The sequence below is a fragment of the Chelonia mydas genome, chromosome 10 (genome assembly GCF_015237465.2).
Source record: "Chelonia mydas isolate rCheMyd1 chromosome 10, rCheMyd1.pri.v2, whole genome shotgun sequence".
In the NCBI taxonomy this organism is placed as follows: domain Eukaryota; kingdom Metazoa; phylum Chordata; order Testudines; family Cheloniidae; genus Chelonia; species Chelonia mydas.
The window spans coordinates 57,061,455-57,079,407 of NC_051250.2; the positions used below are offsets into that span (position 1 = coordinate 57,061,455).

The 17,953-nt window shown below is 39.4% G+C and overlaps 1 protein-coding gene across 12 annotated transcripts in view; it reads right to left on the reverse strand.

Annotated features, from left to right (window-relative positions):
- The window catches only part of RNF111 (ring finger protein 111), a 91,907-nt gene that overhangs the window by 70,765 nt on the left and 3,189 nt on the right, over positions 1–17,953 (reverse strand). For 7 of the 12 annotated variants that reach the window (XM_043524360.1, XM_037910283.2, XM_027818839.3 and 4 more), the window contains 3 exons: positions 4,751–5,640; positions 3,582–3,704; positions 557–683 (listed from right to left, as the gene is read on the reverse strand). In XM_043524360.1, the coding sequence (XP_043380295.1) occupies positions 557–683; positions 3,582–3,704; positions 4,751–5,621 (1,121 nt within the window). In that variant the 5' untranslated portion in view covers positions 5,622–5,640. Of the gene's footprint in view, positions 1–556; positions 684–3,581; positions 3,705–4,750; positions 5,641–16,270; positions 16,294–17,953 lie in introns of those variants that run through there. The other 5 variants (XR_006284474.1, XM_007056389.4, XM_027818840.3 and 2 more) reach the window with 2 other exon arrangements.

Genomic DNA, 17,953 nt, shown 5'->3' on the forward strand with positions numbered 1-17,953 from the left:
TTGATAAAAAAGTAACAACCACCTTCTAAAAATGATTTCTACAATCCTTCAAGTTGCAACACACCCTCAACAACAAATAGATATGTATATATTTGTTGCAGAGGCACTTGAGTGGCTCCACATGTCAGTGCCAAGTTTTCTGCTTCAAGCAAAGTTGCCTGACAAAAGCATCTAGCTCTAGTAGGAAGGCAAATTCTCAACCTGGAGAACTTGTGGCTCATCAGACACTCTGCAAGGACAGACAGACATCTGTAACATCCTTGTGGATTTTGTCCAACGTCCTAAAACCAAGGATCACTAGTGGAAATGAGAAACAAATTTTGATATGGATATCCTCCATACATACAAACCATTTTGAACAACATTACTTCTTGCTTGTTTTCAAGCAGTTAATGAAGACTATACAAAACACACACACAAAGTATAACATGCTTTTTAAACTGATATCCACATTTTTAGGAGGTTAGCATTTTTTTTTTTTTTAAGTTACTTACACAGGAGATAAACTATCCCACCCAACTCACCCACCATACAAAGAGATAGAGGCTAATCTTACCGATAGCTTTCTCCAACTGTTACGATTTCCACTTCACTGTCTGTTGAGGTAACATTGATTTCTTCATTGGCAGTGACCTGGGGAGTGGAGGATGCTTCAATCACTACAACATCTTCATCAATACTTCCTGGAGCAGGGAAGGGGAGAGAAAAATCAACAGTTTGGATTATGTACATTTGATACTGCCTTATTCATACAAGAGTCATAGAACCATGGGACTGGAAGGGACCTCGAGAGGTCATCTAGTCCAGTCCCCTGCACTCATGGAATTCATTTTTTTGTTTATAAGTTATTACCTTTATATATTAAAAAACTGCCTTTATTAAAGCGTATTTGCATTTTATAGTATATACACATGTAACAAATCTGTAATGCAAGCCTGTCAAAAGCATCTACCAAATCTGATCCAAAATAATTATTCAGAGAAGCAGGACTGCTTCAACACTACCCTCTCCGAACCCTCAACAACTATGTTTTTAGGTTTTGAGGGAGACAACACAACTCAACTTACTGAGATTTTTCAGTTTTAGATTACCAAAGCAACAGATAAAAAAATAACTGATAATCTTGAACTGAACATCTCTACAGTTAATGGAAATAAGATGAAGTTCAAAGGCTAGAGACAGACAGCAAGTAGATATGCAAGCTTCTATCACAGATAATTTAAAACATTTTAGTCTCATTATCTGTACCACTTTATTTCATTTAATGACCACCTAAAAGGTACACTAGAAAAGGAGTTTAGAAAGAACTGAAGAGTGCCAAACTGTGATCTAAATCTTAAAGGAGCCTGCATGAACACATTGGAACTTACAAGCATTTTTACACAGACTATCCCTTTACTAAGACTTTTGGGTAAGAGACTGTGAGGGCTATGTATTTTAGAGGAAACATATTAGACTGTAGAAATTGTGTCTTCAGTTTTGATGATTGGATGCATTTTGTAACTTGCATGAAGTCTCACCAAAAAAATGTAAGACCAAAAAGACTTGGAGAATACTACATGTAAGTTTAAACTGTGTCCTAATTGCATTATGTTTTCTACAACTTGTAAGTAAACAGTTACAAAATTAAATCTGTATTTCCCACCTCCTTTTGTCATACCTATTCATACTCAAAAGTAGAAATTCAGCATGTTCTGATGTTAAAATAAGAGTTCCTGAGTGTTGGGAACACTGCTGACTGCAAGGGCATACAAGTGAAATTTCAACTGGTGGGGGGAGGGAAGAATCACTTGTCAATATTTTTCCCTAACTTTTTGGCAAACAAATCTTTTTCAAGAGGCTAAAAAATTAAGTTATTGCCTATTGGTTTTTACTTTCTAAATACTGAATATTTCTGTATTATTTTTACCCAGCCAGCTAGAGTCAAATACTCAAAATATTAAGCCAGTTTTGCAAAGCTGTGCTCACCCACTCACTTTGCAAGAGCAATATTCTGATAGGCAAGTAATATTGTCCCATTGTCATCAGTTTGCAGAATAGATTTGGTCTTTAATGGTAATATTTTCATTACTCCTGGGGGAATTGTGCGCCACTCTGCATGCACAGAATTCACGTCCCCCACAGATTTCTTTGCTTCCCGGCAGAAAAATGACTCTCTGATGGGGAAGCAAAGGGAAGAGTGGTCATGTGACCCTCCCCAGCAGTATGTTTTGGGTGCCCAGCGCAGCTAGCAGACAGGTAAACTACTGTGGGGCAGACGGTGGGACTGGGGAAGACCTGGCTGTAGATACCCTGCGCCATGCTCAGCTGCTAGTCCTTGCACTTCCTCTTCCCCTGCACAGCATCTGGGGCTGGGTCAGACCCACCCCCAGATTTCTCCCCAGGCTGCAGGAAGCTCTGCAAACTCTCCCCCACCTTGCTTCCTGCACCAACTGCTCTTCAGCTGCAGGGGGAAGGGAAGGGATCACTGTACAGGGAGCTGCTCCCGCATTCGCTCAAAGCCCATGCATCCAGTCTCCCTCCAGCCTCACCCCCCCCACACACCCAGAGCCCCCCCTGCCAAGCCCCATTCCCCCTGCACTTGGACCGCCACGACAAGCCACCTGCACCTAGATCCCCACCCCCCCGAGCCTCAACCAGCTTCACCTGGATCCCCACCCTATTGAGCCCCACTCCCCAGCATCTGGACCTCCCCACTGAACCCCCCCCACATCCAGACCCCACTGCCAAGCTTTATTCCCCCACCCACGCCCCCCACCACTGAGCCCCAACCACCTTCACCTGGACCTCCCTGCATAGTCCCATTACTGTTGCTCTCATAACAAGCCCCTTTGCATCCAGATCCCCTCTGCACCCAAATCCCCCACTGAGCCGCCTGCACAGAGGTTGCTCCACACAGAACGCTCTCAACCCACACCTGGATCCCCCCACACTAAGCCCCTCCATACTTGGATCCTGCCTTGCTGAGCCTGCCTGCCCGCCCACACCTGGTGCACCTGGCACAGAGGGGCAGGTCCCCGGGGTGTTTCTGGGGCAGGCCCAGTCCTTGCACTGTGTCAGAGTTGGGAGCAGCCTCATCGCTGAGTCCATGTCCTGGGGTGGAGCTGTAGAGTGATCTTCCACCTCTTTGCAGCCAGTGGCCTGTGCTCCCCAATGCTATGCTGTAGCCTCCACATTTATTTGACAAAAAAATTCCAGAATTCTAAAATATTGTGCACAGAATTTTTAATTTTTTGGTGCAGAATGCCCTCAGGAATATTTCATGACAATATTTCCAGGAGTCTATTATACACACCCACTTTCCATGAGTGAAGCAGCTTATTGGAAAAAGGAAACTAAATTTACATATTCCACAGACAATGGTAAGACACTTATTTAGTTACATACTGATGGGGTTTAGAGATGGGGTTAACAGGTGATAGGAGTAAGAGCCAATTAGTGCACCTGTGCCTGCCTCCTGTCCTGTGGGATAAGAGCTCCATAAGGATCATTAGGCACCTGGACCTGCTAAAGAAGCTGAGGGAACTCAGTAGGGGGGAGCTAGGATTCTCCTGTGGAGAGAAATTCCTACACCTACCTACCTACGCCAACGAAAGAACCCCCAGTGTAGGATCTACACTGATGTGCTGCAGCAGTGCCACTGTAGCCTTTCAAGTGTAGACAAGCCCTAAGTGTCTGAATGTAGGGTAGGTAGCTCCTTTCCACTGCAATGACAAAAAAATCAGAGCATGAGTACATCTGTTATGGGTATTTTAGGGCCGTGGACGGCAGAGTTAAGGTTGTATGGTGTGTACCCTAACTGTATATTTCCTGGTTTTCTGAAGTTTAAATTTTGCAGAACTCAATGTTCTGAAAGATTACAAGAGATCACTGGGAAACCTGAACCCTGTATTAATGATTTTATTATCTGTAGCTAGTGAACTGAATGTTTCTAGTCACTAGTTAAAAAACATTGAAGAAAACGAAGATCTCATCCTCTCATACCTACTTTTACTCAGACTGGAAAAGGAAAAAGAAGGTTTCCTGTTTGTTCAACTGCAAATTAGTTTCTCAAGTCTGAACTAATCATTGAACAGAATTAGTTGAATTAAAATGGAAAAAAAATTCTCTCTGCGCATACAGAAGAGGCTATTGTTGTCAAAAGCTGCTTTAGAACTTCAGCAAACTCTGGTTCCAGGTATTTAGCCAGTAACTTTCACCTGTCCAATGGTCTTTATTTAAAACGGCAGCAAAACTGTACACACTGCTCAGTACTATATTTTGTATTTAATTTAAATAATTTTAATAAATGAAATAAAAGTTTAGACCTTAACATAGGTTGTCAATTTCCAATTTAATTTAAGTATGTTTTTATATAAACCTGCATTTAATTTCAAAAGTGGTTTGTTTTTTAAAATCACTGATTCTTATCCATGCTGCCAGTGGACCACAGTCTGGGAACCATTATTTTATTCTAGTGCAGGACTTAGGGCTAACATGGTTATAGGAACTTAAACTCTCAATTTAATTCTGTTACAAATTAAAAGTACATCATTACTCAGATATATATTAAATACTGAACTCTCTTAATGGGAGAACTTTAGTACACTCTCCCAAATAACCTATTTCCTTTTTTAAAGGAAGAGTACCATTTATAAGGTCTATAAACAAAAAGGTTAAGGAAAACCATGCACATACTATTCACCGTAAAATGAACAGATTAATAACCAACTAGATTACTCACTCAAAAAAAACAAGAGCTCCATTTTACCTGAGGGAACAGTTGTACTGTTTTGGTGGTTGTCACCAGGAGATACAAATAAGTCTTCCTCTCCTTCAGTGGAAGAACTTGAGGAAGATTCACTACTGAGGTCATTCTCACTGGAACTGCTAGAGCTGGGTAGCAAAGCATACTTTCTTCGAGCTAATACCTCCCGTTTTTTTCTCTGAATTAAAATTCGTTCTTTTTGGTTTTGTGTTCGCTGTGAGGAACTGGTTTTCACAAACCTCTTTCTATATGGAGGTCTTCTCGGTGAATTGCTATGAAAACAGGGTCTTTTCATTAATAGTCCAGGTACAGATTCTGTCTCAGTACGAGGCCACTTTTGTGACCTTGCACTATGAGTTCTACTTGTACTCAACACTGCCTGAGTATGTCTTACAGGGGTCTCCTTTTCCTCATCAGATGTGATTGTATCAGAGTCTCCAAAATGTAGGCTAGATGAAGGTGAAGACACACAGTCACTAAAAGAAGAATCATTGTCTTCACTTTGTGTTTCTAGGCGTTGTCTTAGTCCTAAAATTCCCTGGTTTTCCTTAACACCACAGTTTTGAGCATATGAAGGGCCAGCCTGCTGACTCTTGCGTTTTTTCCGCACTACGATACCTTTATCTTGTTCTGGATGATTGCCATTCATGTCCTGCTTTTGAGAGTCACCACACAAGTGAGAGAATTCATTCCCTACTTTATTGGCAATCATCTCAACTTCTGCAGGGAAACTTTTGGCTGCCCCAATGGGCTCAGGATTCAAGAGGATCCCCTTCAGACTCTCCTGTCTCTTTGGTGCATCAGAGGGAACTTCACTCTTCATATCCGCTTTTATAGTATAGACTATATTACATTTGGGAGTCCATCGAGACATGGAAAACTACAAAGAAGTCCTGGAAAGAAAATCAGACATGCATCAAAAAAAAAAATTAACCTGCTATTAATGTTGCACTAGAATAGCTATAGATTAACAACCAAAAAAATACCACAACTTTTAGTGGCAATGGGAGTATGGCTAAGCTATTTTGCTTCTTTCACTAATACGCCAGAAAAAACGTTAGTTTTATGAAGTATTTTTTCTGCTAGAAATATGTTCTGTTTTTATTCCAGACAATTTATTTATTTCTAGAATTATTTCTAGAAATGTAGTCAGACAAAATGTCTATTCTACCTTTGGCCAAGGGGGCTTTATACGCAACTCCCATCAGCATTAAAGGGCCTTACAGGTATATAAATAGGTGAAAGAATAGTGACTCCAAAATATTAAGACAGGACAATAATGACAATTTTGTCAACTTTCTATGACTCAACCTGCTGGTGGCCCCAAACAACCTTTTACACTAGAAGCCAACAACTTATAGTAAGGCATCCAACATGACATATTCAGAGATCCCAATCACCAGGATACAAGACAGAAACCCAGTAAGGAACTCAAAAGCAAGTGAGCTTTAAGGATATATCCATCCTGTACAAGTTATGCAGTGTTCCCTACCAAGAAATAATTTGAGTTTCAAATCATTTTAATAATGTCTTCATATATGTACAACGTAACTAACATAGAACCTTTCCTTTCTGGCCATTACCCTATTTTACTTAAGCATGGAATGAGCTACAAAATTAAGGGATTTACCACTGAGTACTCTCAATGTTACCTACAAAGTGCTCAGAGGTTGTCAATTTCAATGCAATTTTTAAGACATCATAAAACTGTAACGAACATGTTTTATTTTTTTTTAATAATCTTAACATTACATAGGTGTCTCAGAACCAGTTTGCCTTTCACATTGCTATAAATAATTCTGTGGAAAGATATGAATACGCAAGATCATTTTAGAAAGTCTTGTTGAATTCTGGCAAAAGGAAATATTCCAGCAAGCCAGTCAGAAATTTGCCAATACATTCCGAGCAGTCACTACTTTATTGCCCCATCAGGAGGTTTGCATCAGCTGTTTGGAGTAAAACAATTCTAGAAATTGCAAGTAACTTTGGCTTTTTTCCCCCTCCAGAGTCCAGCAAGATCTAGTACAAATATTTTGTTAAGTCAGGTCAGCTATTTTGACTAGTACTGTAACATACTAAAATGTCTTGTTTCTGCCCCCCACAAAATGAGGGAATGTTGTTTAAAGTGTCAAAACATTAAACCAAAGAATGTCTTATTTCACACACACTGTAAAGTTTAAATTGAAAAAGCATTAGCTTTGGGAGAATTTACAAATATCTTGTAACACTTCACAAGTAATTCAACATGCTGTCAAGAGATTAGTGACTGTGTGAGGCAAATTGCTTATTGGTTTCTAAAAAATGGTCATCATACTAGACTATCTTTAAGGATGATACATGTTTTTGAAGTAACTCTGATACATTACCATATTTAGAAAATATAAATAGCTTTAATTTGTCACCACCGGCAACTCCTACAGTGGAAGAGATATCTCCACCCAAATGGCCCAGGACATTGCCATAATGAGAAGCCTAACTCTGATCAACCACAGCCAGCTGCTGGAAAGACAAGGGTGCTACACTACCTACCACAGGGCTGTCCTTAAGCATTCTTAGGTTTTCTCTTTCATATCAGTTGCTAGCTAGAGACTACTTAAGTATGAATCTCTGCTGGTCCCCTCTGGCTGCTGGATGGAGAAAACAGGATCCCTCATTTCATTCAGTATTTTTTTTTTTAAAGAAGGGAAGGCCTCCACTACTGTACTCTTGGCTCCTTAGAGTGGGGTGCAGGATTCCTAATCTATACTTTCCTGATCCCATGAATAGCTAGTGCACACCTGTTATTCCAGCTCATAGCTTTCCTGGTAAGCAACAAAGTGATATCAACCTGATTTTTCAGTTTAACTGATTTTCCTCAGAGCCCTGTGGGAAACGAAATTGCAGAGCCTTTTCGGTTTCAATCAGCTGCTACTCAAGCAAACTATGAATAGCGTCATAAATATTGAAACAAAACATTGGAAGAATGAAGAAGATCATATTAGATCAGTTCACATTTTATACAGTTGCAAGAAAACCTGAAGGGCTAGTTATCTGACTTTAATCAATTAGTTTCTCCAAAATGTAATGGCTTTGTCCCAGTTTCTCGCTCAGGAAAGTTCTTTCTTTCTAAGTAGATTCTTCAAGCCGTGGTTTTATAAGCTAGTGTATTCAAGGTGCACTGGTTAAGATAAACCGGTGCACCATCACTCCTTTAGTAAAACTTTTGTTTTTAGAAAAGGTCTAAGTTCACAGCTGAGTATATGGTACCAAGCACAGTGATGGAACACAACTATTTCCTTAACCTCACCAAAACATTTTGAAACCCTTATAGCCATGAGGCTGGAAGGTTCCTCAAAGTGTCTTTTGTATATCAGCCTCTGCATATTTGCCCCCAGAGAAAATCATGCATTAGATTCTGACTCTCTGAATAATCTCAAAATGATGGATTGGGACGAGGCACTACACAAAACATGATGAAGCTGATGAATGACAAAAGGCTGGCACATATGTGGAATGGGGTACAATTATAATTCATATGTAGGAATACCAAATGTGGAGATAGTTGAAAACTCCAAGCAGTTACATCTCCTATTGCATATTGAGAGAGGACTAGCCTGGCTGTTCAAGAAGTTGAATACTTTCACCACTGCCAACCTCAGAATGTGGCCCCCATACACCTACACGTCCCAACAGTACTTAATTTCTCAGCAACTCTGGTCTTAGGCTTGTCTACACTTAAAAATTAGATTTACCTAGCTATGTTGCTCACGGCTGTGAAAAATTTTGCACTGAGTGTTATAGGCTAACCGAGACATAGCCAGGTCAACGGAAGAATTCTTCTGTCAACCTATCTACTGCCTCTTGGAGAGGTGGATTAACTACATCAATGGAAATCCCCTTCCATTGATTTAGGAAGAATCTATATTATGGTGCGAAAGCTGCAGCTATACTGTAGATATACCCATATTCACCCAGCACTTAACTTATTTTTCCAGTTCACACCATAAACATCCATTCCCTACTATCTGTCATGCAGACAGTTCACAAGATTCACTCAGAGTAACACTTTTTTTTTTTTAAAAGGGGTTCCAGTGGCAGATACTTCCTGTACACAGCTGTGAAATTATATAATGTGTCTGCAAACATGTAGCTGTACCTTGTGTTAATTCCACTAAGCTTGTGCAACCATTATCTTCCAAAAGGAAAAGTGAATATGGTAGGTATCTAAGATTAACTACGGCATGGGGACATTGGATCAACACATATTTAGTAATTTGCAATTGTTTTTTTTTTTTTTTTAATCAGCAACCTAGGTAAAGTGAAACAAAAGACATGTTACAACTTACTATTTGAATAGATTTGACACAAATTCTATGTATGTATATAATCTACCCTTTCATAAGAAAGGAGCTATAGTACACTGAAATGGGAGAGCTGTGTATAGACAAGGCTATTTTCACTCCATGAACACTTTACCCTACGCTACACATGGTGGCAAATTGGCAGAGAGTGTCACATATCATATTAGCTCCCCTGGTACTTGCTGCCAGGGAAGATTCCCCTCACTGCTGGAATGTTAGGCTGCTGGTATGCAAAAACATTCGTTACCGCAGATCAGTCTGGGGAAAACAAAACAAAAAAAACCCAACCAACCACTTTTGCTCTTACAATTGTTGTGAAATAAAAGCAGCAATACCCTTGGCATGGTATTTAATGTCAATATGTTTCAACTGGTATATACACCTCCCATTTAGACTAATAAAAGGACAATCCAAAAGCATTTGACGCCAATAATAACTGCAATAATATTAGAAGCACCTCCTATTCCTCTCAAAGTAATCAAGCTAGAACAAACAATAAGCAGGACACCAAGTAGCACCATGGAAATACGAGTGCCATTACATTCTCTAACCGAAGGTGGGAAAACCACTGATGACGTACACAACCAAGTTTAAAATTCATGTGGACTTTGCCAAACCAACCAGAATGATCTTCTATTAAGAGATCAGTGATCCACTACTGCCTGCATCTTCAAATTAATGGTGGCATTTTGGGGTGGACAAATGTATTCTGGATGTCACTAATACCTAAGCCCTTGTCTACTTTGAAAAAAGCCACAGAATTTAGTTTCACTAAGACCACAGAATTTTATGGCACTCTGGTGTAGCACACTGGAAATTCTGGTTCACCAGCTAGCTGCTTCTACTAAGATCAGCAGCTATGAGATAGTTAATACCAACATTTACATCATCATCTTTAGATTTCAGGGTTAATTCTAAGACTGTTTCAGGCTGCATACAAACTCAAAGACCACACTGCATCAGTTTACGCTTACATTGCATTCTCTTCATAGTCGTAAGCAACAGAGCTTGTTGAAACAGAACTCTGCAGCAAGGAGCAGTTACTGCAGTAGAGTCATCATAAGTAACTATGAAATCCACAGGGCCCTGGATTTCCTAAGCTCAGTTTGGAACACTCTAGACTTCTTAAAAAAAAAATCTTTCTATTAGCAAAATTCCTGATTAAACGGCCTGAGCCATATTTATAGAATTTATCCTATATCATAAAGCAAACGGGACTATGGTATTACACGTAAGTGGTGTCTCTCTAAGAAACAATGCTTATTCCCTTGTCCACTGGGATTGCAGATTATACCAGCAATGTTGGAAGAATCTCATTGCAGAGAATGTGAAAAGCAGATTTGGTCATTTAGAAATTGGTCAACCAATTACTGTCACCTCACACCACCCTCAACACCTTTTCCCACCAGTGGGTAGAGTGCAGTCAGATTCTGACTCATCTTCACAAGGCAGAGTTTGTTAAAGGAGACATTTGCTATTTAGGGTTGTTACATGGGCACAACTTAGGCCTGGTCTAGAAGTAAAACTTCAGTTGACCTAGCTACATCACTCAACGATATGAAAAATTCAGAACCCCAAGAGACATAGTTAAGCCAACCTAAGCCCCGGTATAAACACCAGTAGGTCAACAGAAGAATTTTTCCATGGACCAAGTTGCTACCTCGAGGGGGTGGAATAATTACAGCAATGAAAAAAACCCTTCCATCACTGTAGCAGGTGTCTACACCAGGGCACACCAGAGGCACAGCTCTAGTGCTGTAGCTGTGCCACTGGGGCACAGACATATCCTCAATAGCAGCATTCTGTGCCTTCCACTTAAATTTACTACAACACAGAAGGTGGTCATCTGCTTCTCTGGGAACCTTTGAGCAAAAATTTTCCAAAGCTGGAGAACACCACAGGAGCAAGGTGGACAAAAAAATATCATTGCTAATAATCAAAAGCCATTGGTACCTGGATGTACCACGTCTCTTTTGCTAGAACTGTGTCAAAATGAGAACAGCACCACTTTTACTTCATTTCACTCCTCCATTATTATTCTTTCATTCTTTTGTGATGGAAACAAGTATTTCATGCGAAAAATAAAACCAATGATTAAGAGAAGAAGAAAAGATAACATGGAAAAGAAAAAGTGTTATGAACAGTACAGAATAGAGAAGCATAACAACACTTTCAAAGTTGCACCTACATGCTTTTCCCACAGATATAAGAGACACCACTCACATTAAGAAACAGCCAACTTGAAGATGTACAGAGTTATGTATTCAGGAGCTGGAGCCTATAACAAAGCACTTAATTTAGATTCTCAATTTCATTTTTACCAGGAACTAAGAAACAGAACATGCCTAGTGGTATTATACATGTCTGTAAAGTTTCTTCCAAAACATGCTGAAAGAGCCCCAGTGCAAGCCCTAATTTGTTTTGGCCTGAGGAAGGAATGGGGTTTAACCACCACTGAATTTAAGTGGTGCCACAGGCACAAAATCGATATTGCATCCATGTTTTCCTTTAAAGCAAAGTTGCAAAGAAAAAGATTGGTTTGTGCCATTTTTACTTTATGATGTATAAAGGTGACCCAAAGGTTTTTCAAATAGTTTTTCCATGTTTTTATCCACATCAGAAATTTGTGCCTTGTCCAAGTTGGAAGACCATGCTGAAGAATAGTGCTGACACCCACAAGAGTCAACAAAGGAGAAGGGGGTTTATTCAAAATGCAAATTTAATCAACAGAGTTGAATAAAGTCAACATTTTAAACAATTTGACTAAAGAAAGACTTAAGGCTCAACATTCTGGCCCTCCTTTCTCCCTCTCCTCCTGCTTCAGTGCCAAGTATGAGGATGAAGAACCCACAGCATACCCCTCCCTACACATACACACTCGATTTCCCAGGCTTTCTATTTCTGATGTTTCTAATGTAAGCAGGAAAATACTTCCGGCCTGCTATACACACACTCACAAATCAGAAAGCAAAAAGGCCACAAAAACTTTTTTCAGTATCTTTGTGAGGTCACCTTTACAGTGGTACTGTTTGGCACAATACTCACAGTGCACCGGAGGCTTTTGTTTGTTTGTTTTTTTAAAGAGATGCACCACTCCTCCACCAGAGCTTCCACCGAGACCTGGTCTACACTTAAAATCTAGGTTGATATAGCTATCTGTTAGTTAAGAGTGTGAAAAATTCTCACCCAAACCACTACAGATATGCCAATCTAATAACCTCCAGTGTAGACAGCTAAACTGACGTTAGAATACTTCGACTGACATAGCTACCATCATTTTGTAAAGTGGCGTTCCTACAGCAATAGAAAGATACCTTCCTTCGGCATTGGCTGCATCTACGCTACAGGGTTATCCCAGCACATATCTACAGCACCACAGCTATACTGGTGTAGTCCCGATAGCGTAGACCTACCCTCAGACTTAGGTCTCCTCCACTTCCACTCACCCACCTTATTTTGCTATGCCAATACTAGATATGTGGAAACATTTTCTTAACAGATATTTGAGGAAGGATTCCTATACATATCTGCGGCAATATCTAAAAGAAACAGCAAATAGTGGTGCTCAGTGATCACCACTTACAGCTCAGTTTTTTTTTTTTTTAATTATATGTACTGAACGTTCCTTTCTGGTACAGTCTTCATCACAACAACAAGATGACAAGGAATCTGAGAATCTGATCACAGCCTGAAATGCTGAATACCAAACATAACTCACTTGTTTTAGGAAAGTGCACTGAGGACAACTGAATGGCGCTGCAAAATGTTACCTACACTGCAGGTAACTATAGTAAGCTAAATTATTTAAATTCTATTTAAGAAAATATTAGAAGTGTAGTAGTTACTATATTACATTATTGTATCTATGTGCTGTCCAGGAATAGATAGTGAACTGCAAAACAATCAAATCTGCTTTTTTCTTGTGATGTATCAAGATAGCCAGAGCATTTTTTTTTAAACTACCATTTTACATTATAAGTAAAGATTCTGTGATGCCACCTTTCAGGTTCTCCAGAGACTGACAGAGGTCTCCAGGAAAGAGTCTATCCCCCTCAGGAAAGAACGGGGGTTGGAGGCAAGTGGCAAGGCGGGGGTAAGGAGGCAAGCGGCGGGCGGGCCCTGGTGGGGGAGTGAGGAGGCGAGCCAGCAACAAGTGGGGGTCCTTGCGGTAGGCAGAGGGGTAAGGCAGCGGGCGGGGGGGAGGAGGCGGGGTGTGTGTGTGAGAGAAGGCAAGCCGCGAACTGGCAGTAGGGTGAGGAGGCGGGCGTGTCTGGCTGCAGGCAGAGGAGTGAGGAGGTGAGCAGAGGGTTTGGGGGGGTGAGAGGAGGCAAGTGGCAGGTTGGGGGGAGGGGGGGTGAGGACGGATGCGGGGGGGCACCCCCCCAAAAACCTTACATAAAAAAATTATAGTGATTTAGATGTATATATGTGCATATTACTTTATTAACTTTAAGAAAAATAAATAATTTTAAGAAAAAATGTCAGTGTGGCCACCAGCAAGAGTTAATGGCCGCTCTCTGAGGCCACCAAAAAATTTGTTGTGAAGAACCCCTTCCCTTAGGGTAAATTGTTCGTCCATTTCACTTATCAAAGCCTTCCTGCATTCCCATGTCCCCTCAGAAGTAGTCCACAGCCTCATGATAACCTTCCTTGGCCTTGGAAGGCTGAACAGAGCTCTTCAGAGCCTATAAATTCTGCCCTGCTTAGTAAGTATGACAACACTGCAACACCCTGATAGGTTGAAACGAGTGTTGAAAGACCCATCCAGGAATTTAAGTCATGTCTTACATTGGCAATGTAATGCATTAAAGAAAGAAACTCAGCCAAATTGATATACCTTAAAGTAGTAAAGGAAAATTAAGCATGCAGTATTAGCTGTAAGTTTTTGATTCCTGTAATGCTATCTGCATTATTTTGTTGGGTTTCTATTTTGTCTACTACTGGCAGCAGTTTAATATCCTTTACTAGTATCTCAAACAAAAAAACCCCACACACAGACACTACACAACACATAAACAAAGGCATGCTAATCTCCCAAAACTCCCTGAAATCTATTGCCACCGCAAATAACTGGTACTGTAACACAAGAAGTCAATGCATGACATTAAATAGCAAAGATTCCACAGTGGAAGTACTTTATGAAAGCAAACCCTCACATTCAAGGTCGAGGGAAATGCATGTGCCCGTCATGTTGAATTTCCTTACTTTTCTGAAGTACTGCCACAGCAGTGTGACAATACTTTTCATCTAGTTTCAGCTCCATTTGTTTTGACATATTTCTTTCCAAAACTAGCATGCTTCTGAAGCAGTCCAGTACAAGCACTATTTTTTGTATGAAAATCTAAGAATCTACAAGCCTATTCACATTTATAGAAGTATGACAATTTACACCAATGAGTATCTTTCGGGCTTCAACCAGCATCTTTAGGTTAAGATGAATGCTTAAATGGGCCTTTCCAGATTCTTTCTCCTCACCCATTAAAATCTGAGGCCATGATCCTACAGCTGGATCCTTGCACTGAGCCTATAGACAAGGATCTCCCGGGATTTTCCATTAAACTTCTAGCAGCTGAGAATTTAATAGTTCAGATACTTCAAACTTCATTAATTTGAAATTTTGTACACTGTCAGATCACAGCCAAATATATTATTTATGTTTTTGAAAACTGGGACCAGGGATGACAAGGCAGTTAAAGGTTTTTTTGTATGTTTGTTTTAAACGGTCCTGCGAAGTGAATATGGGGCAGGTAACTGGGCTCACCATACCCCCTATTTTTTTTTAACTCAAAATGTTCAACTACTGCTTTTCCTCTTCCCTTAGGAGTATCAAACACAGGTCTGGTGCTCCCTTATTTGATGGGCTAGACAAAGGTCTCAGCTATGACTTAGGTGCTCTCGCTGCCATTTGTGGAAGGATACTAGATCTTTAACAGCAACACAACAGTATTCAGGCTTTGGAATTAAATAGGTATTTTTTAAAAAGTTTTAAACATTCTGAATAAATTTAAGGTTTCAATGGCATGCGTAATACTGCAATTTTACCAGTTTTAAGGAAGAAAAAAGTTAGATAAGCCCTACATTTCCAACAAAAAAAAGCAGACTTTGTTTGGGGCGTATTTCAGGCCTTTATACGTCATGAAAAAACAGCAGCACAAATCCCAGTTTGTTTTGATAGCCACTTCTAAGGCTACACGAGTGCTTTCACCTTCAGCCAGCTAAGTTAATCAATATGTACTTCCCCTCACACTACGAGTTCAATATTATGTACTTTCTAGATTGTCAATAACTTATCCACATTAGGACAAATTTCCCCACCTTTTAAAACTGTGATAATGAAAAAAGAAAGCAATCTTACTCAACAGTAATGCTTTGAGGGGCAACAGTAAGGGTTGAGTGGCAAAAAAGGTGTGTTTTTCTAATCATGTTAGCTTTATCAAGAGTTGATCTACACATAAACGTTATCGCATAATTATGTTGGTTGGAGGTGTGATTTTTATTTTTATTTTGCCAGAAGTTATGCTAGTAACAGCTCTAGTGTAGACAGTTATACTGGCACAAAGGTGCCTTACACTGGGATAGCATATTCCAGTTCCAGAATCAGACATTATACCAGTATGAATTATATTTACTGGTATAGCTACATCCACACATAGATATATATATCTATCAACCTGCATCTTAACTTTTTAATCATGCTAAGGTAACTCAACTGAGCTAACAATTAAAAAAGCCACCCTTTTGCCCATCAAGACAAGGGCTAAAGGACTGGTTACATAGGTCTTGCCTACACCTGAAACACTACAGTGGCACACTGCTGTAGTCCTTTCGTGAAAACACTACCTATGCCAACGGCGGAGGGGTGCTCCCATCAGCATAGGTAATCCACCTCCACGAGAAGCAGTACATTGACAAAAAAAAAATTCTTCTGTCGACCTAGCACTGTCTACACAGGGAGTTAGGTCGGCTTAAATACACTGTTCAGAGGGGCGGATTTTTCACATCCCTATGTGACATTGCTGCGTCGACTTAACTTTTTAGTGTGGACCAGATCTTATACGGTGCTTTTGGGCTCTGATTCAACACAAAGAGTGTTTACTTTTGATTAAAAAATGAATGGAAATATTTTAAACTACATCAAGATGTGCAATTAGAGTACCCCACACATTTGCTATTACTATTTTACATTTGATATTAGAACCTTACTTCCACAGTTTCATTTCCAATATATCTATTAGATCAGAGGAGAAGTCCTATCAAGAAATAAAACAGGAAAGTTAGAACTAAGCTAGGAGACCGTCTGAAGGTCCTGACCTAAAAAACAGGAGCAAGAAGAATGTAAAGGCTCACCCTAGAGTGCCAACATTCTGGAACTCACGCTTGCCTATCAGAGTAATGGGAGAACTTGATAACCATTTATAAACACCAATATGGATTCATAGTCAAGCAAGTTAAGAATAGAGGCATTTTAGGTTGAGTTCACTTCATTGTGGATTTCATTTAAAAACAACATTACTTTATAAACTCAAAAACTGCTATAGTAATGATAAACATTGTGAGGAGTTCTATTTGTAATTGAAAGATAATACTAATATACTTCCAAAGTTTGGTTTTTTTAAAAAAAAGTTTAACATCTTTAACTGGATTCCTTCTTATAATCATGGTAAGTATTCAATGCTTACACATAAGAAATACCATATTTTATTAATATGACTCTAAACCAATTATACAAGCTTAAAACCAAATTTCAGAAATGGCTAGAGAAAGTTCAAGATATGCACATAATCCATTCAATAGTCTGCAGAATTATATTAGTATTGTATTTAAATCTTTAGGAGAATCCAGATGATCTGCTATTTTCTACAACCAGATATAGAAGCACACTGTTGCCTAGTAATCTTTCAGAGTAAGGGGTCAAGGGGGAAGGTTATTTATTCGCTTTAGTCAGAGCAAGATGTAGGAAGCTGTTAAGAACTTGAACAATATGAAAAAGCCCTTTAAGGAATTTTAAAAATTCATGACTGTTTATCCATTAAGCTCACTGAGCAAACAGTTGTTACAAAAGAACAAAAGGAATTATAGCTACACAAAGTGCATAGATGGCAACAATGATGGCATAAAATGAGCGACATAAGATTTTGGGAAGTTGCCTTATTAATGACAGTGACGGTTACTAAGCAGAAGTGGTTACAGGAGAAAAGACATTCCAGGTTACTTGTACATAGAAGAGACTATACTAGGACAAGCAGAGAATGTTTGCAAGCTGGAAAGGCACACATTTTCATTGTTAGACAAGTTCTCATAGCTTTAGATTTATTCTAAAAAACCCATTGAACTCAAGTCTATGACCGCATATTTTAATTAGTTGACTTGGCAAGATATTTCTTTACACAAACACACACAATCATATTTCTATTCTAAGAGTCAACCACATTATTAGCAACAGGAAAAAAAAGTACCATGCATTGAACTTAGTTGTACTACAGCTATTCAACTGGTTTGACAAGAAAACTGTCCAATTTTTAATCTAATCTTGTTAGTATACTGTTACAAAAACTCCAATTTTATTTTCACCCTTACATTTAGTATTCTTAGCTTCAACCTTGATTTAAACGTGGACAGTTAGGTTAACAACACTATGTAAGTCATGGTTTTAAAATGTAAGCATTAATATTTGAAAACCCAGGAATGTTTTAGCTTCAGTGATCTCCAAGGCAAATACAATATCAATGAATTCAGGAGTAAGCATTACTTTTTTTTAGAACAGAACGAAGAAAAAAAATGTATTGAAGCTTTTGGTCAATAAACTATATGTATTATTTCCAGGGAAATGGGAAGATAGCTCTGGCAAGTCATGGAAATATCAACT